The 26,910-nt window shown below is 41.3% G+C and overlaps 1 protein-coding gene across 3 annotated transcripts in view; it reads left to right on the top strand.

Moving 5' to 3' along the window:
* The window catches only part of phldb1b (pleckstrin homology-like domain, family B, member 1b), an 80,472-nt gene that overhangs the window by 21,906 nt on the left and 31,656 nt on the right, over positions 1-26,910 (top strand). For all 3 annotated transcript variants that reach the window (XM_055045722.1, XM_055045721.1, XM_055045723.1), the window contains exons 5-6: positions 3,953-4,078; positions 13,342-14,855. In XM_055045722.1, the coding sequence (XP_054901697.1) occupies positions 3,953-4,078; positions 13,342-14,855 (1,640 nt within the window). The remainder of the gene's footprint in view (positions 1-3,952; positions 4,079-13,341; positions 14,856-26,910) is intronic.

Genomic DNA, 26,910 nt, shown 5'->3' with positions numbered 1-26,910 from the left:
ATACTTTTTATGTCTTTTAACGCAGACGAACAAGCACTCTGGAATCTACGGTAAACATAAACAGGAAGCAGATTGTTAGTTTGTTGGCTGTAAAAAACAACCAGTAGGAGAGAGAGAGAAAAAAGAACACAATCACTGACAAAAAACAAAAAACAAACAACTTGCAAAAACACACAGAAAAAGCAAAAGGTTTAAGAAGCGCATGTAGGTGTGGATCGGACCCAGGGCTGCAACCACCAGTCAGGAATTGAATCTCTGACACTGGAACCACTTATTATCACTGCAAGCTTTTCCATGGATCACGATGTACTCGTGTCACCCTGTGTCTGCTCAGCATAGAGGAGTTGACTGCAGGGAATATTGGGAGAAATTTGCTGGTTTCCTTAGACAGAAAGCAACGTGGGCTATTTTTCAATCTGCTGTGACGCAGTTGGCAGCATTAATTCCCTGCAGGAAGAAGGTCTGTGGTTTGAATCCCAGCCTGGGGTCTCTCTGTGTGGACGTTGCATGTTCTTCCCAAGCGTGGGTTCTCTCTGTCTTCATACCACAGTACAAAAATCATGACTGTTAGACGGACAGCTTTTCTGTATCGAAGAATCAGCTCTGTGTCAAGATTATCCATCATATGATATGCAATATTGACTAGAGATGCACCGATCCAAAATAAATACCTGTATTGATCATGATATTGAAAAAAATTCCATGTGCTCAATCCATAATGGCAGATCTATTTAATCCAATTACCTGCTTTGTGCTCTGAGCGACATCATGCTTTATTATTTATTTTACATTATATTTAGACTGTGATGGACTGGTGACCTTTCCAGAGCGACCCCGCCTCTTGCCTGTTGATGCTGGAGATAGACACCAGGACCGACCCCTCATGACCCCACTAAGGGTGTGAGATAATGGATGGATGGATGGATATTATATTTAGAATTCCTAATTGCCCTTTCTGAACCGTTTGACGGGTTTGTTGCAGTTTATTTTAAACATATTTGACCGAAACAAAGCTTAGTGTTTCTGTCAATATGTACAAAACCAGTTGCACTAAACAAATGAAAGTTTTTTTGTTTTGGTGCGAAGTTCCCAAATAATTTTGTTATTCAGTACATTTATGCTTGTTTTAGTTTTATAAAAAAAGAAACATTTTAAGTCAGTAATTTTTTTATTAAAAGTCAGCTCTGGCTTTCCTTATCGGAGCCGTATTGGTTCCGATACACTCGGCTACGCTCAGATATTGGTATCATATTGAAAGTGAAAAAAGTGGATCAGTGCATCCCTAATTTTGACCATTTACTGTGTTGTTCACCAAGGCAGGTCTATTTTATCTCCTCTCATATCTCATCCTGCTAAAAACTGAAGCGGCAGAACAAACACCTATTTTCCATCAACCAACACAACCCAACCCACACACACACACAACCCGACACACACACACACACACACAACCCAACACACACACACAACCCGACACACACACACACACACACACCCCTATTGTCAGATGTCCTCTTCCCAGGCTGTCACCGTGTGTCTGCTCATAGCAGAGGGCCGTTTGTCCGTGTTGTAAACCATCACAGCCTCTCTGTGAGATGGAGAAGGTTCCCATCTATTCCTCAGGGCTGACGACAGGAAGGGATCTTATCTGACCCTCCTGCCCAAGTCTCTGCAGACGTTTCCCCCTGCAGACCCAGCGTGACACAATGGTGCTATATTGAGAGAGCTATAAACAATTGTTTGCTTATCTGTTACTGACCTCATGGCACATGAGAGGGCTGGATTAGTTAGACGCGTGACGCGCTCTGACATTTGAAACCAGACAGAAAGTGGATGGGACGGATATTACCATGGCGACTCGGTGAGAATGAGCCCAATAGTTGCTACATGGGTTTTTCCTGTTTGGTCTCATACATCCAGGTTATTTAGGCATTAAGAGTTGCTTTAGTAGCTGATGTGAGACACTGACGAGATGAAGTCGCCTTTGAAACCTGTCATGATGATCTCAGTCTGTCTTTTCTTTGTTTACTCTTTAATGTCCAACAAACTGTATTTACAGTCTTATCTCCATAATTGGATGTGTTTCCTGTAGGATATCAGGGTGAGGCAGATCAGATTATTGACTGTGTAAACCTGTGGGATCTCACTTCATCAAAGAGCAGCTTGAGTTTTTTATTCTTAGAAATAAACATTTCTGATGCAGCCTCCAGCTTCCCAAAATACTGTTCATTTAAAATGTTTTTGTTGAAGTAAATAGCTTCAGATTTCCTCATTTTAGAGGAAACACTGTGCAGGAGGGTTGGAGTGGTATCAGATTTATTTGTAAAATCTCCAAAGCTAAAAATTCAACACAATTAAAATAAAATTTATGTAATTTTTTTATGCATAAGCAAGATCTAAATGCTACTAGAACAGAATAGAATAGAAATGAAAATAAAAAAACAAAATAAGCATCTATACAGTAAGAGCAAATTTACAACATGAGGAAAAGATACTGCCAAGTTATCAAGACAGCATACTTTGTTTAAAAGAAATGTGCAACTGATAGAGTAAAGAATGTACAAAATGTGTGTGAATATTTGTGCAAAAAAAAAAAAACAGTCTATTTGCTAGAACTTAAATAGAAAACTACAAATAATTACAGGGATATAAACATGTATTTGGTTTGTTGGGAGCAGTGATGGTTTTAAAGTCTAACAGCTGCTGGAAGGAAGGATCTGTGAAAACGCTGCTTTGTGCACACAGGATGTCTGTCACTGAAGCAGCAACAGCATCATGTATGGGAAACGTATAGATAAATGTCAGGAAAGCAACATTTCTAGCTAATGCTAATGTTTGCACAGTGTGGATAATAAGCCATGAATAATTATGGTTTTTGTCTTTGACTAATACTGTATTATTGACTGATATTATACTAGACAATAATGTCTAATGTCTCACCCAGCTCCTCCTGGGTGAAAAATTTTATTATGTAAGAACAAAAATAATAATCAAAGACCTCAGAAAAATCCTCCAGAATAATAATCATGTCGATGGAAATGACTTAGACAAAACAACATGGCGAATGTTAAAACTATGCCTTCCTTGAGGGAGAGTTTGTATTTCTGCTGTTTTTCTTTTTCTTTTTCTTTTTCTTATAAATTTAGGACTTTTACACCTGTTGTCTCGCTCTTGATGAGGACTTTAACTTTGATTAAAACATTATGGCTCTTCTTATCTATGAGACAGGAAGCAGGAAACAGCCAAGGGACAATAATCAAACCTCCCTGAACCACCAGAGACCACAAGTTTTATCTTGTTTGTTTAATCTCTGCTCCAATAGATTAGAAAAGCAAAGTAAAACAAATGGCATGTGTTTGAACGAGGTCACAGCAGGAAAAGGTGGCTAACTTAGCTTTTAACCTTGGTTTACTGCTTTGAAGCTCATTTAAGATAATCAGCTTAAATTCAGCTTTTAGATGATCGTTTAGCTGAAAATGTAATTTACACTGAAGATAAGCAGACTCATAGCTTTATCCCTCAATAATTCCAGTTGAACTATTGAGCAATAAATAGATAAAATAATTTTGTTCTTTTTGTTGTTTTGTTTCTTAATTTTGAACATTTAAAATGTTTTTCAGCTCCAGTGTTAAAAGTTCATTACAATTTAATGTTCGTTGATATGTGAGAGGGCGAATTCACATTGTGCTGTTACCATAATATAACTTGAAAATTGTCTCAAAACAATGTTGTTGTTTATCACAATAACTTCGTCCAGCAAATTGTGTTATCATGACAAGCTAAACAAGAATTTACTTCCAAGCTCATTTTGTTTTACTTAAACTGTACTTAGATATTTGCACTCGAAACTACACAAAACAAAAACACGTTGTACGATTTTGTGTTTTTACATTTCCAATATTCAGTGTCCCATTGCAACACTTTAAATGTGATTTTCTTGTTTTCCTTGCAGGCTGTATGCTGTGTTTTGGACAGTCAGCCTTCTTCCGCTTCAACCACCCTGAGGAGGCCTTCAGGATGAAGAGCATGATGCCTCATGGAGGAGGTGTTCGCACCGGGAGCTACACGTTGAGTCCAGGTAACACGTCGTGTGCTTACGCTTCCCTGCAAAAGTATCTGCTCCAATCCGTTGAAATCTGTCACAAGTTGTTGCGTTACAGTCTCAAACTTCACTTACGTTTTTTTTTTCTTTCAATAAAAGTCACTGATATTTGGCATATATCCTGCTGCTTTTCTTCTTTTGTCCCTAAATAAAGCCCAGTTTAACTAACTAACTAACTAACTAACTAACTAACTAACTAACTAACTAACTAACTAACTAACTAACTAATCCCATCATGAGGCAATTTAACCTCAGTGTAAATACAGCTGTTTGGTTTCTGAGAGAACAAACTGCATCATGAACAGCAGACAGACAGACAGACAGACAGACAGACAGACAGACAGACAGACAGACAGACAGACAGACAGACAGACAGACAGACAGACAGACAGACAGACAGACAGACAGACAGACAGACAGACAGACAGACAGGTCAGGTTATTAAACAATGTCTCAAACAGACTTCTGTTCAGTCCATCACTTGGAAACTGAAAGAGGATGGAGAGCATAAATCAAAGAATCAGTCAAAAGAGACCTGATAGCTATAAAGGAGCTGCAGAGATCCACTGCTCAGGTGGGATATGACAGCTAGAGCTTGTCCACAAATCTGACTTTGATCCGATCAAATCTGGGAAAATCTGGCATTCAGGTCTTCTACCATTGGACAGGTTCTTGTAGATGACCAGTACTAAGATCTACAATTCAGTGCAACCCATTGCTTATTCTCCATGACGACTACTTTTATTTTATGTTTTCACTTTGTCATTTTACTTCTGATGTCTTCTTCTTAACTTGGGAGCCAAAGTTTTCCTGTTTCTACAAGCCGTGCACTGATTGCAGTTTTCTGGCCGGTCAATAATCTCTCTTGCTTTTTTCTTTTGCTAAAATTAGCAACATTTTTGGCCAGGAAAGTTGCTAAAGTTGACAAAGTAACTAAGACGGCAAAAGTGGAGTGTCTAGGGCGACTGTGGTTGTGTGGCAGAGTTGTCGTCTTGCAATCGGAAGGTTGTAGGTTCGATTCCAGCTTCCTCCTGCCATATGTCGATGTGCCTCTGGGCAAGGCACTTAACCCCAAATTGCCTACCGGTCTGCGTATCGGTGTATGAATGTGTGTGTGAATGGGTGAATGTGACTCTAGTATAAAGCGCTTTGAGTGGTCAAAATGACTGGAAAAGCGCTATATAAGTTCAGTCCATTTACCATCTATTGTTATAGTCAGTCCTGATGGGTATTTCTGTCAGTCAGTCGTCTCTCATGGCAGAACCAAAGAGAACAGTGGCTGATTACCGGATCGGTTTTACGTAAAAGTCTCGACCAATCACCAGCCTCCCAAAAAGAGGGAATTTGGGCTGATTTATTGTTACACCGCTCATTTCTATGTGTATGATGGCCATTTACTGCTAAGCTGAAGTGATCTGATTTCTGTTGGTGATTCCCAAGTCGCACAGCCTGCCTACATGAGGTTTCTCCATTCAGATGATAACATCTGGAGACCATTTGATTGACTGCAGCGAGTCGACTGTTTGCCAGCTGCAGTCCACACAGACTGGGCCCCCACTCTGTGGGTTCTTCCTGCATCTGTTTGACTGACAGCTGGCTGTAGTGTCACATGTTTCACACTTTTACTGTCACCACAGCCACACTGTGCTGCTCTCTGACATGCCTCAGTGGAGGACTATCAGGACTGTCCCCATCTGAGGACATTCCTGAATATAAATTTCTAATATTTGAAATAAAATGTAAGATAAATAATAAAGCATGCGTCGTGCAGAGCACAAAACGTAGAAGTACACTAGAAAGATCTGCCCTTATGTCATTGTTGCAGATCCAAAATTTTTTCAATATCAGCACTGAAATTGGTGCATCACTAATGCAAACTTATCAACAAGCTTCTACTATTCTATAAATTAGTTCTTGTTTTTTGCATGTTTATAACCTCTACCAACACTGGACGACTGTTCGACACTTTATAAATAAAGTTGTTGTTATTGTTATTATATTACCAATAACAACTTAAACAGGATTACCATCCTGTTTAAGCTGTGAATCCATCCCTCAAACGGTTCATTTTACAAATCCAAGGAAACTGCAGCAGGTTCTGTTCATTGTCTAGCTGTGCGACAGGCCACGATCTGTCAGCATTCAATCCGTGGAGCACAGTACCCGGTGAAACCCGGAGGGGGAGCCGTGCCCAGCTGGGACCTGGAGCTGCAGTTCACACCATGCATGTTTTATGAGCATCTCATTCCTCCGTGTCTCCGGGCAGAGAGAGTCTTCAGCTGCTTGCTGTGGGCTGAGTATGTGTTTGTGTTCTGAGTGCTCCTCTTGGCAGCTCTACAACTAGAAGCATACCTTCATCTTTAGCCTCTATGGTGGAACTGTCACCGCTGTTCCACCGCTGACGCTGCCGGCCACCGGGGGATAAGTATAGCGCGCGCACAGGCACGCTGCCGGCGGCACACTTCCTGGCCAGTAATGAAAGCCTTCCGTTGTTTAGAAACGTATCATTTATGCATTCCTGTGCTGCATCCAGATGAGGACTGCTTAAACCACTCTCGTGATAAACAGGGATTATCTGAAATGTCAGAAAGCAAAGAAATGAGCTCATATCTATGTCTGAGTTCAAGAAAGAAGACAATAAACCACAACTAAACCAAAAGATGATTTGTTTTGGCATCTTTCTGTCCAAATTAAGCACTACTGTAAAAACAAGTCAAGTTTCTGAAATTGTTTTATAATTGGGGATATTCAACATGTTAGATTGTCCTGGCCTGATATCGCAGTGTGTGTGGAGTTTCCAGAGGAGAAATCAGAACACATGCTGTTGAATCAGAAAACCCGGTGACAGAATCCAAAATACATAGAAGTCCAAGCAAGTGTTATGGTGGACCAGACAGTCCAGTGGACACTGGAGACATCTTTGTATTGTTTTCCCTTTATTGAACAAATCCTTTTTTAATTATAATTAAAAAGGATGTAGTTTCTTCATACAAATATGAATAAACTTCCTGTTTTGATAATTAATATCAGATCTCGTACTTCCAACATCACTCCCTTTTCCTGGTTCAAAGGGTTTTTCTTACCTTGTTAAAAAAAAACACTTGTAAATATAAGGGTAGAATGTAAACGGAAGGAAAATTCTTAAGAGCTTAGCAAAAGTCAGCCTCATTCAAGGACCTGAAGTTCTCTAACTACCTGAGAGACTGAATGGTGTCCTTTCTATTTATAGAGGATGGTCCAGAGTTTCTGAGCCAAAAAGAAAAAACAAAGAAAGCACTGATACTCCTCACAGCGCCATTTAAAGCACCCAAAGAGCTTCTGCCATGGGTGACACTTATGTACTTCCAGGTCATTTCATTCAGTGAGGAACTTTACTAAACAAGACAGTCTGTTTGTGAAAAGTTCCTATGAATGGGAATGTCCTTTTTCACCAGCCCGAAAGGCTGTGACGGTTCAATCTGAAATGCTGCACAGTTCTTTATGTTGAGATTGATTCTTGTTTTTAGAGCCAGCGCAGTCTGTCACTGAGAACTGTCTTTATTTATGAGTCTGAGTTTATTAGGGCTGTTGAACAAATTGCTTCAAGGAGAAGTGGAGTCTTCATCACATGCATAGAATCTGGAAAGGATTCAGACAACTTCAGCTTTTTCACATTTTGTTATGCCTAAATCCTTATTTTAAAATTAAGTAAGTCCATTTGACTCTCAAAATTTTATACACAATATCCCAGAACAGTAAGGTCATCCACAGAAGAGTTGCCAGACGAAACCAGAATACGCTTTGCAGTTTGTATGTGGTTGAAGGTTCCCTGGTTAGATGACTTACGTGCCATTTCTTTGAGACAGGTTCATGCAAACACATTCTGTCTCTGACATATCAGCAACTTGACTCTTGTTTGGTTCCATATCTAGAAGAGTTGTTAAAGCTGTGATTTTAGTCAGTGAAAAATATTTCCTGCTTTTGGTGTCTCTTACAGAGCAGCAGATAGCTTTGTGCACTGAAAGAGGCCTGTGGCTGGGATTACAGGCTCTTTTTTCACAGACTATTTATAATCTTCCAGCTCCAGTCAGTCTTTTTCCTCTTTGGTACTTGCCCCCAAACCCACCTATTGGCCCAGTATGTGTGCTTCTCTTTGTTTCTCTTCAGATGCTGTTTGAAGGTCAATCCCTGTGTAGGATAGACTAATTAAAGCTGTTTACAGTATGAACAAGTGTAGTGGATACAATTGACATCTAACATTAAAACTTGAATGATTTTAAAGGAATCATGTCTAAAATGTTTTATGAAGTATTTTTTTTTATCTCACTGAAAAATTTAGACAATTCCAACCTCAATTTGGAGTACATTTATTTTGTGGGAAATGATGTTGAAAATAATAGTTCTGAACATAATCTTGGTCTTGTACTGGAAAAAGGTGCAGTCTTTGGGAGAATTAGAGAAGCTTTGATATCTCTGGGTCTTATTTACGTGTGAGGGAAAAATGGAGCAGGAGAATGATAGGTGGAGTGGTGTGGTGTCTGCAGTGATGCCGGGCTGTTATGGAGAGAGAGCTGACTCAAAAGATGAAGCTCTCGATTAACCAACTCTTGGTAGTGACTGGAAGTATGGGATCATGGATGCAAGCGGTTGAAATGAGTTTTCTTTCGCAGGGTGTCTGGGCTCTCCCTTAGAGGTAGAGTGAAACGGTCAATCAGTTGAGCATCTGATTAGATTCCACCGCCCTCTCTTAGCTATATATTGAGGGTTCCTGATGCCACATATTCTAGCAAGTTTCCCAAAACCTTTTCAAGAGAAATATGCTCAAAGGATCACAGATCCTACACCATACATAACAGACAGGAGGTGCGTTCCACATGTCCGTCCAGACAAATCTGTCACTCCAGATCTATTGCCAGTTTTCAATACAGTACACCTAAAATAAATTTATAAGTACGACCTCAAACCACTTTTATTTGCAACACACACCTGTTTCAGACTGTAAGAAGTTACTCTAAGGCGTTTGTTAAAAGAGACAAAGAAATCATCATCAGGTACGTCACTCTTTCCTTCAGAAGTTGTAACAACACCAGCAGTGTAATCTATTGTATTAATAAAATTGCTATCTGTGAAGTACTATAAGGTACTGGAAGGTACCTTATAGTATAGGTACCTACAATACCTACTATTACATAGATCCAAATATACAGCACACAACTACATTTTCCTATGCGTTTCTAAAATGTCCTGAATGACACATTCCCACGTCAGAGAACTTGCAGATGTAGTTCAAAACAAAAACACCTTCATTTAAATCCTTCTTTACCAAAACAAAGACTTCAAATTAGCGTCCTAAATACGTTAGCAAACTTTACTTTTACATTTCAGGCAGCAAAGGCTTTTTTCTAGATAGCTTCTGAGAGTGGCTATGGAGACTGGGTGACCCTAAAGTGTTTCTCATTGTTCACAATGTTCTGAACAGTGAGCTCAGGAAGTCGGCGTCACGTCTTCTTCATTCTGGAGAATAATACGGAAATGAAAACTAATAATGTTTGAAATCTTGCATCAATTGAGGATAATGGATGAATTAGGGCTTCATGAGATAACAATATCATTTGGGTTAACCCACATTTTCCTGACTGTTTTTGTTCCTAAATCACAGTGACCACCTCACTCTCTCTAAGCATCAGCATCTGAAAATGTCCCTCCAGCCTGGGGATCAGGGACAATCTAACAGGCCTTCACTACCTCCACCGACAGCACATGAAACCTCATTTGCTGACTAATTATTGCATGCAAGTAGACCTTTCCATCTGCAGTATTGCACACATTAGATATATTGATGTATTATTTATTTAATATATCAGTGAATTTTTTTATGATGGTGCCACAAGGGATTTTGTTAATAAAAATTATTTCTATATGTGGAGTTTTCTTTGCTCATTGAAAAAAATTTATATAGCTTTAAGGTCTGATTTTCTAAATTTTTAGACTGAGATGCTATAGTAAGAAATCATTTTCCCCTCAAAGGGTTTCAGGGTTTTATTGGCAGCAAAGGAAGCTTTTGGTGGCCTTTTTTTTTCTTTGGGAAGCCAAAATAGAATAAAACTCTTGATCCAAAAGGAAAATGATCGTAATGATATCTCAGTTCACAATTACTCATTTCGTCTAAAAATCTGATTTTTGTTCTTTTCACACTATTTCTCTTCACTTGAGACACTGGAGTAAAAATTTACAGTAAAGAGTCGCAGCTCGTCCCTTGTTGCTCATGGATATAGAAAGTATTAGTAAAAGTTTAAGCACATGTAGTATTTTTAATGCTCTTCTGCTATGCTTCATAAAAAAAGCTGTCAAAGTTTTGTAATGGTAATAAGTAACATTGATCACGCATGACTGTCTCTGCCGTGAGTCTGTAAACTGGCAGCTGTTGAGTTAGCCACAACACGGGAAGTATAACGACCGCGTTTTCAAAATAAAAGTCCCACTTCGACGTCTGTTTGTTAATGACAACTGACCGGCCTCGGCTTTGAGCTTATGTTTCTGATCCATCTTGTGTTGTGAGTGCCAGTTTGACACGGGGAAACATGTCAACATTGCATTGACGTTTAAGACGGCAGCCTTTATTTTGAAGGTGAAAAATGGAAACTCGGTCGTATTTCGGATAGCCTGTCAGCACTCGGCGGCTGTGCTCGGCACCCCAACCGCTGCTTGAAATATCACCTCGGCAGTGAAGCGCTGGCTCTCTGTCGGTCTGTATGGAGCCTGGCGCGGCGGCACTCCGTCACTACCACTCCGGTACCGGCGTGTCCGCGGGATGTGGGCCCGCCCGGTGTGTCACGTAGCAGGTGAAGCGCTCTGGACCCCGGCTGGCAGTTCCTACCCCTTCATGTGAGTAAGTGTGCGGCCAGAACGCCTGAGATTTGAGCGACACCGGTCATGGGAATCCGCCTCAGACCGAACTCCATTAACAACTAGTCGGTTTAACATTTTGTGCTGGTTCTGGACGGTATATCAGTCCTAGCACTGAATGTAACAGTTCCATCGTTACATGTGAACAAGCCTATGTGTTCTGCTTCTACCTCAATAGGAAACGTCTTGGATTCATTGCATTCATCCTTTATCTCCATGACCCACAGACGGAGCTGATGTGGATTTTGTTGATGTTAAATGGCTTGTTTTTTCAGAGAAGTTTGGCCTTGCACTGTAATCAATGATCCGTACCCCATGACATCATTGGTCGGGTTTTTCTTGTCGCTTTAATTTCTTGTCACCCCGCCCCCTTTCCATCCTCCCTCCTCCTCCTCCTCTTCCTCCTCCTTGTGCGCTGCACACAAGCATCGCGTCGGTTTGTTGTCTGCAATAAACGACATGACAGTGACATTTAAACGGTCCCTGGTGGATCCAGATGGCTGGAATACAGTGAAGTGGCACTGACGTGTGCTCTGATCCGGCCTTGTACCCAGAGAGCAGGGCTCAGCTGAGCAAGCTCAACTAATGCATTATTCCTCAATCTTCTACATTTGTTTTGCTCATGGGACACGTCTGTGACATCATCAGCTTCAAGACACAAAAACAGACCTCAGTGCATATTTTTCTGCTGTGTCCTTTAATTGTGTTTGCATCTGTACACACAAAGAACACATACATTCATATTTATGTTTACAGAAGTTTAATCTGAAATTAATTTGACAACTTCTATGGCCGCAAAAAATAAAAGACAGCGGCAGTGTTCTTCAAAAGCTTAAATAGAGAGCTGAATGTCTCTGCCTTTCAGTTTACACTGAATCCATTAAAACCTGAGGGTCTTTTAGATCTTGCCGTAAAGTGCCTGACTAGCAATCACAAAGGAATAATCTGGGTGAAATAAGAGAATTATCTGGAAATGGTCCATTTTGTAAGAGTAGAATACCCCAGTTTCAAAACAGCAAAAAATATAAATTTTTGTGCTTGTCACATGGTGTGGGATGAACCACCTGCAGCTCAATGGTCAGGAAAGTTACAGTTGCATCTGAAACATGTGAATGATTTCCATCATTTGATGGGATAAGTAAGCCTGATTTTATGAAGATCAGCAGGTGTTACCTGAAACAATTTTTAATCAGTTATTTGGCTGGGTGAATCAAACATGACTTTGCTGGACTAAAACTTAAGTTAAGCTCCAACTAATGCAGTTAATTGGAATAGAAAAACGCACAATTAATATTGTGTGTAGTTTTATGTCATCATCTGAAAGCTGGCTATGGCAGCCTCTAATAGGAACATGCCTTGGTGATTCTCAGTTCAGCTCTTTTACTTTGCACATGTTTTTAGATCAGAAACAGAAACCACTAAATGTTTTCTTTTCTACAATGCAAAAAATGACAAAGTGAAAGCCCTTTATAAGTAATAGTACTGTGTATTTAGACAGAGGTTGTTTGATATAATTTCTTTGACTACCTCCATTTATCTTCTGAATATGACATCTGTATTTTCATTTTATTTGTCACAATTAGGGCTGCACTATATTAAAAATGCTGACAATATAAGTTGTAACATTTGCCCATTTTTGTTTTTCCTCACTTTCTAATCTGTGCCTCCATCTCTGTGACCTTTAGCATTTTGGCCAAGGCCATTCATGTGCAGCCTGAGCATCTGCTCCATGCTGACATTACAGAGTTGAGATTAGATTAGCCGGTCTGTATGCTGTGTTGCTTTCTTTTGCCTCTGACACCTGCCCAGTGTCACAGACCTGTCTTTCTGCTTATGTCCCCATATGTGTCTTTCTTCGTTTATTCACTTTTTTTTTTTTTTTTTACTTTCTGGTTGGAATGTATTTTGTGATCTAACTATCCCAATTACAAATTTTGCTGGATGATAAATTCTCCCAATAATTATTACAATAAATGATAATACTGTTGTTTTGAAACCATTTTTAAATAATCTAGTGATAATTACAGATTCCATAATCCATAAAACTTCAATTATGTAGAGAACCTTTAGCACTGGAAGAAGAAGAGATTTTAAATATCCAAAATAAAATACAACACAAACAATAAGTAAAATGGAAATAAAAAACACACAAATCATGAATAAAATAGATTATGTAAGCAAAATTACCCTTATCAGAATAGAAAATTATAAATTTCATTTTATCATGCTATTAATTGCTTATTGCAACAGGCTCAGGTCTTCGTCTTTTGTTACACTTGTTACACATGCATCACCATGAACAGAACATTAATAACGGTCTTCTCTTCCTTTCCTTTGTCTTCTCTCCCAATCAGACACTGAGAGTTTGGTCAATGGAAATCACCAGGCCAGTTCCTCCCAGTCTCCCTCAGCTCCTGGAGAAAGAGTCCAGTCTGAGCACAGCGCCATCGTCAGCTCCATTGAGAAGGACCTCCAGGAGATCATGGATTCCCTAGTCATGGATGACCTTGAGCCCTCCTCCTCTGATGCAAAAAAGCCCCCTGGGGGGCAGTCCATGCACCACTCCCCATTGTCGCCTATGGTCAATGGAGGGGGGAGGTATTTGTTGTCCCCTCCCACCAGCCCAGGTGCTATGTCTGTGGGGTCCAGCTATGAAAATGCCTCCCCTCCCTTCTCGCCCCTTTCCTCCCCCTCGCCTGCCAGCAGTGGGAGCTTCACCAGCCCATCGCCTGGCGGAGGACACCACGACCAGAGTTCTTTTCTGCCACCTGTGCCTATACGCTCTTCTAGCTACAACTTCAGCACCCAGCCTCCGCCTGTTCCCCTGCCAAGGACCATACTGCCTAATTTTAGCAGCACCGGGGTGGGCCAAAAGGTCCAGGAAAGCCCCAGGCTACAGAGGAAAGTGTTGACAGAGACCCCTCCGAGCCCCAAGCCCAGCCGCCGGGGACTCGACCAGGATGGCTCTGGGAGCCCTCGACATACTCCTCTTGTATCGTCTAGTGAGTCTCTCAGTGGTAAAAACATTGTGCCAAGTAGCCCCAGAGTCACCCCCAAATTTCCAAGCTGTTCATCGCCGTCTCCATCGCCTTCACCATCTAGTCCCAGAACCAAGACTGCCACAGTGCTCCAGGAAAGGCCGGCCAGTCCCTTCAGAGAGCAGACCATTTTAGCTGATGGATCCCAGAACTCCAACTCCTCCAGGCAGCTTTCACAGCCCAGTAAGGCTTTTCAGCCCCCCCTGGATCCCATCGTTCACGTCATCCAAGGATCTCCTCTCCCTCAGCATCCACGGTCGCTGCATCCCCCTGAAAGCCCCAGGTTGGCCCGAAGGAACTTGGAATTGAATGGTGGCAGCGCAGGGAGCAGCAGTATGAGAGAGCTGCCGCCTCTTAGTCCTTCACTGGCCCGGAGGGGGGTTCCGGTTCTTCCAGGGGCACTGCCTGGAACAATCTCTACGTCAAGGACGCCAGACAGCCCCTCATGTCTGGGCAGGCTGGTCCCAGAGAGTCCCAGGTTACGGCGCAAAACCGGATCCGCGTCAGAGGAGCCGTCTTGCAGCAGAGGGATCCGAGCTCGCAGTCCGTCCCCCACCTCCATGTTAATGGAGGGTAGCAGCGGAGTAGGGATACGTAAGGCAAGCTTCGGGAACTCTTTATCACCCGCTTTCAGTCTGGGCTCCCTACCTGTCTCATCCCCTGCAGCCAGCCCCAGGACCCAGAGGAAGATGTCCTTGGGGAGACCCCACCCAGGAATGCGAGAGAGGAAGAACAGCATCACAGAGATCAGCGACAACGAAGACGAGTTGCTGGAGTACCACCGCCGACAGCGAGAGGAGCGGCTCAGGGAGCAGGAGATGGAGAGGCTGGTGAGTTTCGATTTCACATCAACAAGTGGCTGTGGATCAGTGTTTACTGTAAAATGAGCATAGTGACATAAGAGTATCTTTGGAAAATCCTCCAGTTTTCCAACATGTGTTTGAATAAGACTGGTTCAGATGATTCAGGCACATTCTGCTACTGGTGTTTGCAGTTTGGCATCTTTGTGAAATATGTTTGCTTCTGTTTTAGATGGTATGTTGAAGAATTGAACTAGCCTTCCTGGTGACAGGAAAATACCATAGTGAAGGATATCACTAAGCATTAATACGGCAGAGTCTGGTACTCGCTGGGATAAGGGACGACAGCCACATGTGAATAATTGAAATTCACGAATACTTGAGATATTCTTTGAATAATACTTTTTAATAGTTGAAACACCAACTGTACCTTGGTGTTTCAACAGTCATTAACACGGACTGTGGAAATCATGCTTGTGAAAATCATCAGAGCCAAGGAAAATAAATCTTCCTGTTGGATTGGCTGCTTTGGGTAAATATAACTAGCAAGTGTCGTGCTTGCTTGTGGTCTTTTGCTAAAGACAAAAGAGACTATGTTATGTATTTCAGGCAAAACGCATAAAATATGTGCAACCCACGCTCAAATAAAGTACATAGAAGAATTACCAATACCTAGCAGAGTCTTAAAGAGACGTTACATTGTTTAGTTATTCCAATAAAATATGGGTTATTTCTCTGTTGAACATGTGAGATTTTGTTCCTTGATGTTGTTATTAAAGTCTGACATTTCCAAGTATTTACACGGTTTCCAAAATTGCATTGATTATTATGGTTCTTTGATGTAGTTTGATTTTGTCTTTCAGTGTAGCAAACATTTCCTGAAAAGAACTGAACTGATTTATCACTTGTTTTGCCATAAAATTTCCCTTTAAGCTCTCAGTGGCTGGAGATGATCTGGAGCTTCTTGCAGGTTGTTGTTTACGCTCTAATCTTGGCCATAATGAGCGCCGCGTCTCTGTTTGTGAAAGGAGGAGTGACCCAGCCCCATAAACCATGTCAGTGAGCTGTCTTGGCTGCTGTCTGTCTAAGCTGCTGCTGACACACAGTGTTGTGGAGTCCTTAGCAACCGCAGTGTTTTCGTCTCCTGAACCGGAGCGAGCCCAACGGGCCGAGGTGAGAATGGGTCCTGAACTTGTCTGAAGCGACGCACACAGAAGTCTGTTTCAGGCAGGTTTTCTATGTGTTGCTGCCTGTCTGTAATTGGAGGGTAGCCGAGACGGCTGAGCTGCTCGGAGCCTGGGTCTGAGCCGGGTCGAGTTCTGGTGCTTCCTCTGGAGACGTGGCAGTGTGCTGATAGGACCGAACATTACTCTCACACTCTGACCATGTTTAACTCTTTTAACGTTTCGTCTCGTTTAGCTTTGACTTTCCTCCTGGTTGTAGAAACCTAAAGAGAAAATAGTCCAAGGTGTTTTCATGTCTTTGATTATCTGTGAGTGTAATAATAAACGTTTGGGTTGGATATACACCGCTTCATAATCTGCCTTTGATGAAGACAGAGATTTGAGTACTGGTACGTTCTGTTTTCTAAATGACAATTTAACTATATTTCTAAAGTTTTAAGCAAGTCTCATTAGTTTGAGGTGGAATTTCAGTACATTTTCAGACACAAAAGTTCAAAATACAAGAGCTAAACCAGTAAATTGGCCCTGATTTCCTAAATTCTTTCGAGATCAGCAATTTGCCGATAACTTAAATGAGATACCAATCTTCTCTACACCTGCAAGGGACTGAAAATCAGCCACTGTCCCTTCTGCGCTGCCTGAGACAGACCTGACTGACTCAGGTCATGTTTACAGCGTGTTTCCAACTTAGTAACTTTGACAATGTACCACAGGGGCAGTGTTATGTGTTTTCCGGTCAAATCGTGCCATTTTACACCATAATCAAGTAACTATGTTACCTTTAGTCGTTATAATAACAAATATGACTTAAAATACATTCATTTGATTTTTTAATGTAATGCCTGGACATTAGGCTTCTGTCTAGTGGCAGCTGAGGCAGCTGCTGCAGTGTAGCTTTTAGCTCACTGCAACAGTATCCAGCCTCACTGAATTTTCCATAGTTTGTCATATTGCAACCACAATCTTCAATGTATCTTGCATCTATGTTTAACTGCAGTCCGACCTTTGATTAGGCCACTTTAACAGATGACTATGTATTAATCTAAAGTGTCCCATAGTACCTCTGGCTGTAGGGTTGTTGAACGTCTGCTCCAGCCTCAGGCTTCCTTTAACCTCTAGTAGATTCTCTCTGAGGTACGTCCAGGGTCAGCAACATGTCAGACTCACACTTTTTGCCCTCGTAACATTTATCTGTAACCAAGTTAATTGAAATTTAAAACTATATATTTGTTACTCCTTTTTTGTTCTGTTGTAGAAATTCGATGTAGATCTTGTGTTTAAAAATACAGAAAAACTGCACAATCTTTTTCATTACCATCCTGAATTATCAACGGTGTAAAAAGCAGTTTTTGTGGTGTTAAGACCAGAGATGCTCGGTGAGTGTCGTGACCAACACTGACTCCTCTGGAATCACAAGTATATAAAACCCAAACTTGACCAAAATAGAAACAATTAGTTGTTTTAAAAGGTTTTAATTATCCGTTAATCAATTCTGTGCTGTTCAACAAGATGATATGAAGTTAAAAAAAAATAAAAAATAAAAAATAAAGTCAAAGTTGGTTTTGGAAAGTTAACATTTTTCTAGGCCGATCTCTGTTTCTGAATTGAAAGTTGCGTATGACATTACCTTTATTTGTGTATGAAATTCATATTCCTGTCCATCTCCAAGGATACCGCTGTCTGTCTGTCTATTTGTGCTTTTTTGCATTTATCTTTTGAAGTTTTTCTTTTTCAATGCAGCTGATTGCCAAGGAGAGCAATCCTGTATCACTTCTATTCCTGATGTGGACTTTCAGCCTCTTCAATGCGTAGAACTAGCAGAAGTTGCCCATTGTGGGTCTGCAGCTCAGCAGTGCCCCCTATCATCCAGGCATGGTACTTCCTGCCTCACCCTGTGTGTTTCCACGGCACATTTATGAGGCACAACTCATCACTGCCTCTCCTCACCCGTCTTCCATGTATTTGAACAAAAAGTGTGTAAAATTTAGCAAGTTAGAATTTTTTGAAAAAGTTAAAATGATACAGAAAACAAGTTGGAAGAACAGTCAAGTGGATTTTTTCTCGTCATTGTCAGTATTTTAGTTGTCATGGTGACATAATATAGAGTTAATAGAGGAGTCGTGTTGTGATGACATCTTGAAGGTGGCGTTTCAGAAAGAGCTGGAGTAAAAGAGTCAGAAGCCCAGGTTCAAGGCGCTAAACCATCCATCATCTGGTTACGCGTATCCCCTACGGGGTAACGAGGAGTCCTGGTGCCCATCATCAGCGGGCGAGAAGCCGGGTCACCCTGGACAGGTCGCCAGTCCATTGCAGGACAACACAGAGACAGACAGGACATGATGTCATTTAGTCAGAATGTGACTAGCGACATCTTAATGAACTAATATGTCTAATCATACACTAATGTCACATATCTGGAATGTAATGTGTGGTGAAGCTGATTTTATGTTAAAACAGTGAGTCTGCCGTAGTCTGGCAGACTCACTCAGCCTACATCATCTGGGGCAAAGTCAGCCATCGCTCACGTCCACCGTGAATGACATCATCCTTCCTGTGAGGTCATTGAAGGGGAACTTTTCAGTTATTGCCTCAGACCAATAATGGACGGGGTTGGGGGAGGAGGATGAAGCTGTTAGGATGAAAAGTTGGACCCAGAATAGCAAAGGACAGAGATAGTGCTTTGTCATTTACTATTTTGAGCCAGGCTGACTGCAGAGTGAGTTATGATGCCTTTGTAAAGTGACAGGGTGGAGGGGGGCAGTCCTCTGCAATGCATTGTGGTTAATGGAGGAGGATGTCCAGCTGGTCTCTCTGCTCTCAGGTTTGTTGTCCTCTCTTGTAGCTTTTATTTTGACAGGATGCCAGAAATGTTGATGAGTTTCCTGCATGGTTGGCATCTTTGTGACCCTCCTGCAGGATCAGCCAACTAAATATACATCCAAGCCAGATAAATGGAGCCCAGCAAACATATACCAGCATCTCCCAGGAGGACTAAATATATCCACCTGCTGAGCTGCACACAACCTGCAGCTTCATCTGCATCATGGTTATTAATTAGTCTTCTGTTTGTCTACTTCAGGTAGTTTTCTATCACAAAAATCTTAGTTTGTGATTATGTATACATTGTTTGGAATATTTAACAGGAGATACCGTTTTCAAAAAAATATTCAGTTATTGTTGAACAAGAGCTGAGTATGGTGTTTTATTCCAACTTTTGTTGTTGCCATTTTGCAGAACGGTGTAAATTACCGAGAGCTGACGTGGACTACTTTTGTGTGTGTGTGTGTGTGGTGGGGGGGGGAATCTACATAAAAAGTGAATTAAACATTCATAAACATGAAAATGAAGGATATTATGTCTATAATTTCAATATGTTTTCATTTTATAGACTCACAATGTAATTCCAATTAGTTATAGTTTTTCCTCATTAATTACGGTTTTTAACACAAATGTTTTCTCAGTTTCAGTTTTTTAGTTAACTATAAAAATTATTTAGTCAGTTTTAGTTAACTGTCGTATCCTTGGTCTGCGGCTCGGCAGCACCTCTGCTGCCAGCCTCAGGCCTGGACGTCTCTGTTTGGTGGCAGGAAAAAGGACAAAACAAATTATCTGATCTGAAATAAACCGGTGAAAAACAAACGAGGAGAGACATCCTGTGACACTAGACGGCCGGCCGGGTGGCTCCTTATCTGGGGCAGCAATAAATCTGTTTGTGGTCCAAAGTAAAGCTGCAGTAATCCGGTGTTGAGACAAATCCAACAAATATGCCATGTGCGTTCATCCTCATCACACAACAAAAGCCAAATTAGGATGAGAACTGTCCTCCTTTCAACTTCTCTGCAAACTTGATTTACTGCTTTCAGAAGATTTATCAGACGAGGTGGAAACTTCCCTCTGCCTGCTGTGTTCTGATTTCTCCACTAGAGGGGGTGATTGTCTTTCTGCAGCATCATTTAGCTTTTCATATCTGCTTTTATTTTGTATTTTTGGCTGTTAGTGCATATGATTTAGGGAACATAGCATTTTTAAACACATAGGATTACAATTATGATAAAATGTGGGTGAAATAATACAATAAAACTCTAACCCTGATGGATAGAAATGTTGAGCAGAACTAGATGATATTTTCCCTTGATTCTCAGGTCCAGTACTGTTCATTGAATTCATCAAAACTAAGGTTGATGAATGGGAAAAATCTTGTAATGTCTCCATCTTCTGCTGGCTTCACAGCTGCAGATGCAATCAAACTACACCACAGTTTGTTTATGACTTTACAATTACAAAAAAACATTTTGAAAGTCTATTGTTGAGAAAAAAGAAAAGTGATTTATTACAGTCTTTAGAAGTTAGATCGCTCCTTTCTGGCACAACAAGTTGGAAAAACTCTTATTTTTATTTTCCAGATGCAATATTTGGCACATGAATTACTTTGCCAAGCAATTTATTTATTTCTGTCTTTAGTGCCAGTTATGTCAGGATCTGTCCTTCATAATAGATGGATATTGGGTGAGATAAGCTGTACATTGCTTCATTAAATACTCGTATGGGGATTTCATGAAGAAATTCTGAGCTAGTTTTTTTGTTTTGGCTTAGTTCTGTTTACGACTCTGTTGGTGTCGTTTGAATCTTTTGCATCTATCAGAATTTCGTAGTTGTGTTGAATATTAAAGGTTAGGATTTCTTTTTGGAATATTTAGTATACTTGCGATGTAATTCGTTTCACTTTCAAAAAATAAAGAAAATGATCAAAATTTTTGAATTGAAACTTTAATTTGTAAATACCATCATAATTTTATAGATAGCATTGCCAGCATTAACATTTTGTATCTGTTCCCCACATGGTGGCAATGTTTTGTTGTTGCTCTGCTTTTATGGCTCTGACTTTTTTTTAAATTTTTTTATTTTGTTAATTATCATTTTTTCTTGCTTGTTCAGACATTCATTGAGTCTACTTTTGGATGATGTGAAACTGAAAGGATTTTTGCCAGGGTTTTTTTTTTTTCAGCTGTACTGACAACAAGGTATTGTTTTTAAAACTTGGACCATCTGACTAGTATAAACTACGACTTCTAACCCAAGAAGAGTTGTTATAGGACCAGAGCAGGACCAGGACAAAGTTCACAGCATCTCTACCATCTGTGAGCATGTCAAGACACTGTCAGACAGTCTTCAGTCAGAGGTCTCTTCAGATGCGTTGTGAGACTGACTGCTACGAGGCCATCCACAATAACTTGAAGAGCCTTGGATGAAATGAGTTACAGCATTATTTGATGGATTAAAAGTAAATTTGTTTAGTACTTTCATTCAGAATTACATACATTTTTTATGTTTAAAGGTTTTTATTTTGAAAGGCAATGAAGAAAAAATAATGTAATAAAAAATAAATAACATTATGAGTATAACAGTATATTTGCTGAAGTGTAGCACATGCAGGTTTGGCTCCTGCTGTCTCCGATTGATTGATTCTGCAGACAGCAGTAGGACAGCAGGGAGAAGGCAGAGGATTCCAGCTTCAGCATTGATTTCTCAGTGAAACCCTTATAAGACCTTTGTATAGTAGAGCGATGAGCAGTAAAATGTGTTATTTAGAAAACAGTCTTGTGTTCTAATGAGCTGCTGAGTTCCCATGGCTGCAGTAACCTTGTGGGGCACCCTGCAGCAGAAACATCTTGTTTTCCTCCTGTTGGCCTCTGCAACACAACAACAGTGTTGCTGTTTTACAGAAGCCGATCGGTGAACCACATCTTCTGCTTAATTAGTCAACTGACGGAGAGCCAGAGAGCAACAGCTGGATGAATAATTCTCCCAGTGGCCATGGCGTCTTCCAGTGTTTTAGTGCAATGTGGAGCCTAAGCCTTCACTTCCCTTCCTGATGACAGTGACACCCTGAAACGCTCTGACTTGTAAAGCTTAATTGTCGTTATCTCTCTCCGCTTGATGTCTAAAGCTCCATAAAACACTTCAGAAGCCTCATACTTATTTGTTCTTTTATTTAAGGGCTAAAAAGAAGGATAATTGCACAAAGTTGAGCTTTGAGACGGTACGTGGCAAACGTTGAACACTTCAAAGCTTTTTTTTTTCATGGCTGATATCTGCTGATGGTGATGGATTAGTGTGAACAGCTGAAAGCAGTCGGCCATGGCAGCGTCTCTTGAAGTTATCGGCCTATTTCAAGCACGGGGGAGCCTGGACGAACAGTATAAAGTTCTACTCGGTATATAAAGTTAGTCCCTTTGCTTTTCTTAGAGCAAACCAGCAGGCCGCCTCCTACAGGAGGACGTCCCTACATGCTGATCCATCCCTACCTCTCTGCCACTGAAGCAGAGTGACCCAGGTGGTTCTGAGGCCGTTCACCAGGAGAGCAGCACCCACAAACGGAGCGCTGCCGCTGTAATGGAGCGGTTTTACACACCAGGAGGCAGCAGGACGGTGCCGGCCACGAGGCCAGCTCCGACTGGGACGCAGTCCCTGCTGTGTCTGCTGGCTCTGACTAAACAGAAGCCTGTCTTTTTAAGCAGCGTTGCAGCACTCATGAAGGTAACCGATGCCGCCGCCGACTATATTTAACTGAAGCTCGCTGAAATGTTTCTGTCTGCTGGGGATGTGGGTCGACCTGCTTTCTGCATGTGATGCCGAGGCGTTCAATCATTAACAAGAGAACCTTTCACTCCCACCAACCGCTTCAGGCCGGAGATTAAACCACTTCAGTTCCCGAGCCACTGGCACCGGAGAACATGCACTTTGGTTTTGTCTCACTTTTGGAAATAAATGTGATTGGAAAGTATTTCTGTTTCAGTCTGAAAACAAGTCCCGCTTGACCACAGGAGGCTTTTTGCACAATTTCTTCTGCTTTAGATGGAAAAATGAAGATCATTTTCTAATGTTAGGATAGCAAATCAATGACATGAAGCATTTTCACTGTCTTTAATTTCGTACAGTTTATTTATAAAGTGGCGATTCACAAGTCATTCAAAAAATGTATTTCAATCTTATCTTACATCATAACCTGTATGAGATTCTTCTGGTATCGTTACCACAAGTAAAAACAGCCCAATTTTTCTGTATTAATGCAGAGAAAAGGACAAGCAGTGGATCCCCGCCCAGTCACTGCTTCTTCTGTGAAATGTAACAACAAATCATTTGTAGAAAATCCACCTATTTGAGGATTTTTTAAATATATATCTATACATAAAAAAAATGCATAATGGGAGGTTGAAATATCAAGACACATGACATATGCTTGGCAGAATGAACTGAACAACAATATTTTGACAAAACAACCAAAGTGGTTTCCAGTTCATCCTGAGGGCCACAAACACTCAGGCCTCATTTTTGGAGGCCTGAGGCGGGGGAATGTTCTACAAACATGTCTTAGTGTTTGTAGAGAAACTTGTTTTGTGCTCATCTCAGTCTGTAACAAGCTTCCAACAGGAAGTGAATTATAGGAACAGATGGATGAAAATTAAGGTGCTGAACCAACCAGCTAACTAAAAAATTTGCTGGACTAACAAACATTAGCGCAACATGCTACAACCAGTAATTTAATGGTAGCTAATGCTAAAGCACCAAAGCAACTTCAATTCAAGTCACATCTGCCCTTGAAAGACTACAATCTTCAAACACCACCTGAATTTTGACCTAATTTACTTGTTATATGATATTACGATAATATCTTGTTCTTCTCTGTCTTTTTAATTTTATTCCTGTATGTTTCCTGTTGGAAATAATTATTAGCAAAAAAAAAAAAAGAGGGAATGTGAGGTGAAGAAACGGACTGATGCTTCTGATAAGGAATATCTAATTACTTCAAGAATTATTAACAGTTGATTACCAAAACCTCAACACAGACGTCAAACTCGATCCACTGAAAGTTCACAAAATAGCTAGCTAGTAACTTGATCAGTGGTTTAAAAATTATTTGGGAAAACCTAAAAAGCCAGCTCTGCTATTATCGGGTTATAGCTGAGCTAATCTGGAATCGTGCCCACCACTGCTAGCTGTTATGGTTTTATTTTGCAGAGATGCTGTCGATTGTTGTGCAAATTTCTTGTCCAAAGCAAATAGTTTACCATGCAGCTGATGTAACTGTTGCAGAATGAGTGTTTTTAAGACCTGAACGAATCTTGTGTGTCATCCCTAAAAGTATCTAGAGACTGGAATATCAAGCCTTTCGTCTGTCTTTAATCTTTGATTCTCTCGTCTTTATCCTGGAATTGTTTGAAATTACTGGAACCCGGTCTTCAACCGCCTGCCAGGCTGGGCTTCTGCCATACACCAGAACTTAGTGGGTTCAACTCTGGTTGACCTCCATGGTGCCAAAAACTCTGAATGTCATTTAGAAATCGGTGCCAGCATCATGGAAGACCAGCAGCTTGTCATCTGTGGGGGGTTGGTGGCCACCAGAGAGGGTTGCTAGTCCCATTCCTGTGCCGTTTTGATCCTTGTGCGTTCTGCAGGGACTCAGAGAAACAAAAGCAGCCGCAGAGAATAAAACTGTGCTGTCTTTTTGTGCTCGCTTCTCCTCTGGGACCAGAACAAGCACAGCCCTCCAAGGATCCCAGTTTGATGTTGAATGGGGTTTATTTTGCAGACTGTGAAGGAGGCGGGGGAATGTGAATTTTCCAATTCCCCCCTCCAAGGTTTATGTAGTGAATAAAGCTTTGTTGAACTTCCCCAGTTTACTGTGGAAATACTGCGCTCTGGAGTCTTCTGTTTACACGTGTGACGTAGGTGAGCGCAGCAGCAAGGAGTGAGCACTCTGATCAAAACACCACCAATTGTAGTGGAAGTGGGAGATGGAAGCCCTCAGGGTGCTTGAGGAAGAAGAAGAAACCTTAAAATGAGAGAACAGGAGACACCAACTCTCAGAGGCGGGAAAGAGAAGGGAGGCTGAGAGGATGAAAATAAGAGGATATGAGGAGCTTGTTTGACTGCTGTCATACAGAATGAAGGGGATAATTACCAGCTTTAAAGGAAAACACTTCTGTATTGCTGAAGTTAATCTATATGAGGAGAGGACTTGCTTCTTCTGCTGCCCTGTAGGTTGACAGACAGCATCTCTCTCACCATGCCAAAGCCTTTTATTGATGCTGTTTGAACTAAGTGCGCCACACAGTTCTCTCTGAAAAATATCTTTGTTATATTTGTGAATCACATAGTTTTCATATAAAGTTGGAGTCTGACATTGGAACCATGGGTGCATGCTATCCTCTTATCCATTGTCTAAACTCACTTGTCCTTGAAGGTTTACACAGGGGTCAATTGGCCCCATGGACAGGTCCCCAGCGTTGTCAGGGCATCAGAGACTTGCTCAAGTCCATAAACCTAATTTTCATCCAGTTTGGTTAAAAATGGATCACCTTTCCTTCTTTCCTGGCTCGATCTGACCGAACCCAGAAACTAAGCATTTTCTGGATTTCAGAGCATCCTGGAAAATGAGAGAAACCTCTAATTTGTCTAAATCTGTCAACATCTTCTTGACAGAGAACTGGTCTCTCCGCAATCTGCAGAAGCCAGACGTCAAAAGCCAAAGTTGATTCATGTCGCAGCCAACAGAAATCAAGGTAATCAGAGCGTCTGTGATCTCACTAATCATCCAGCAGAGCCTGAAGGGTGTCTGGCAGAGGGAACGACGCCGCTGCCGTCATCTTCTGCGCTTCAGAACGCTGGGCTTTGGAGCGGCGCTCAGAGCAGGGCTTGATTTACGTGCACATTAAAGCAGATGTTGCGCGGGAGGACGTGTGGAATTGTAGCCCTGCCAGTAAAGGTTTTAATTATGGCTCTTTTGTTGTGAATGTTGAACTGCTCCCAGGGGTCTTCTGCTCCCTCCCACTCCAGTTAGAAGCTAACTGCTCCCAGATTACAGGTTGAGATTGGGGGTAAATGCTGGGGCTGCAGCTGCTCATCATGCAGGTCCACCCCCCGCCCCAGCTCTTATGTAAGCAGCAGATGGCCATGGTTAGATTTTCTAATATTGCTATATTTTTTGAAAGAAACACATTCTGTCAGTTTTAGCTTTAAACATTAAGAAAGAAATGCACCTAAAACATTTGGTCTCTTGTGCATACAGTGCTGTCAAGAAGTCCATCTAGGAAACACTTCGCCCAGGCTCTGACAGATGCGGATATGTTGAGGTCAGAGGTCACCGTGTGGGTGCACAGACCACACAGTGACAGCTGAAAAACACTCTGACCCCTGAAACATCAGCTGTGAGATAGGCCTCTGTTATTTCAGGAGGGGCAACTGTTTCATTTCATGGTCAGAGATTTCACTTTTTGTGACTCGCATGCACAGATGAAGAACCTTAACATCACACAGCAGCGCTCTGGTTACAAATTAATGATAGACGGAGGCGTTTATGGATCGATTTTCAAGTTATTCGGCAATGGGATCCGACAATATCGTCACAAGATCATAAGAAGATGAAGGAAGCTAAGAAAAATGAAAAATGAACCTCTGGCCTTCAGAGGAACATTGACTGCAATGTTTGTAGGAATGTCTCTTTGGATGTGTAATCAGAGCCCAGGGATTGTGTTATGATGTGCTTCACTGACACAAAATTCCTTCATAATTTCATGCAATTTTCAGCCATTGTTTACGCCTAGCTCCTGCCGGTGCAGAATCATGACGCGTCTCACTTTGGTGTAAAAGTCAACATGACTGTTCAGCCTGCTATGAAAAAGTCAAAAAGGGAGGAAAGAATCTGGGTCATCTTTCATACAGAGGTATGAATGTAGCCTTAGACCACTTTGTGCTGTCAGAGCTTCTCATGAAGGGATTTTTGACAGACAGAACTTTGGCTTGAGTCACTTTGTGATACGGAACAAAATAAATGTTTCATTTGTTAATTCATGAGTCATCAGGGCGTCAGTTATACTGCCTCTTTAAATTCATAAAAAGAA

This window comes from Poeciliopsis prolifica, unplaced genomic scaffold (assembly GCF_027474105.1).
Source record: "Poeciliopsis prolifica strain line A6 unplaced genomic scaffold, Auburn_PproV2 SCAFFOLD022, whole genome shotgun sequence".
NCBI classification, from domain to species: Eukaryota; Metazoa; Chordata; class Actinopteri; order Cyprinodontiformes; family Poeciliidae; genus Poeciliopsis; species Poeciliopsis prolifica.
The sequence above is the reverse complement of the archived record's forward strand: the minus strand, read 5'-3'. Positions and strand labels throughout refer to the sequence as shown.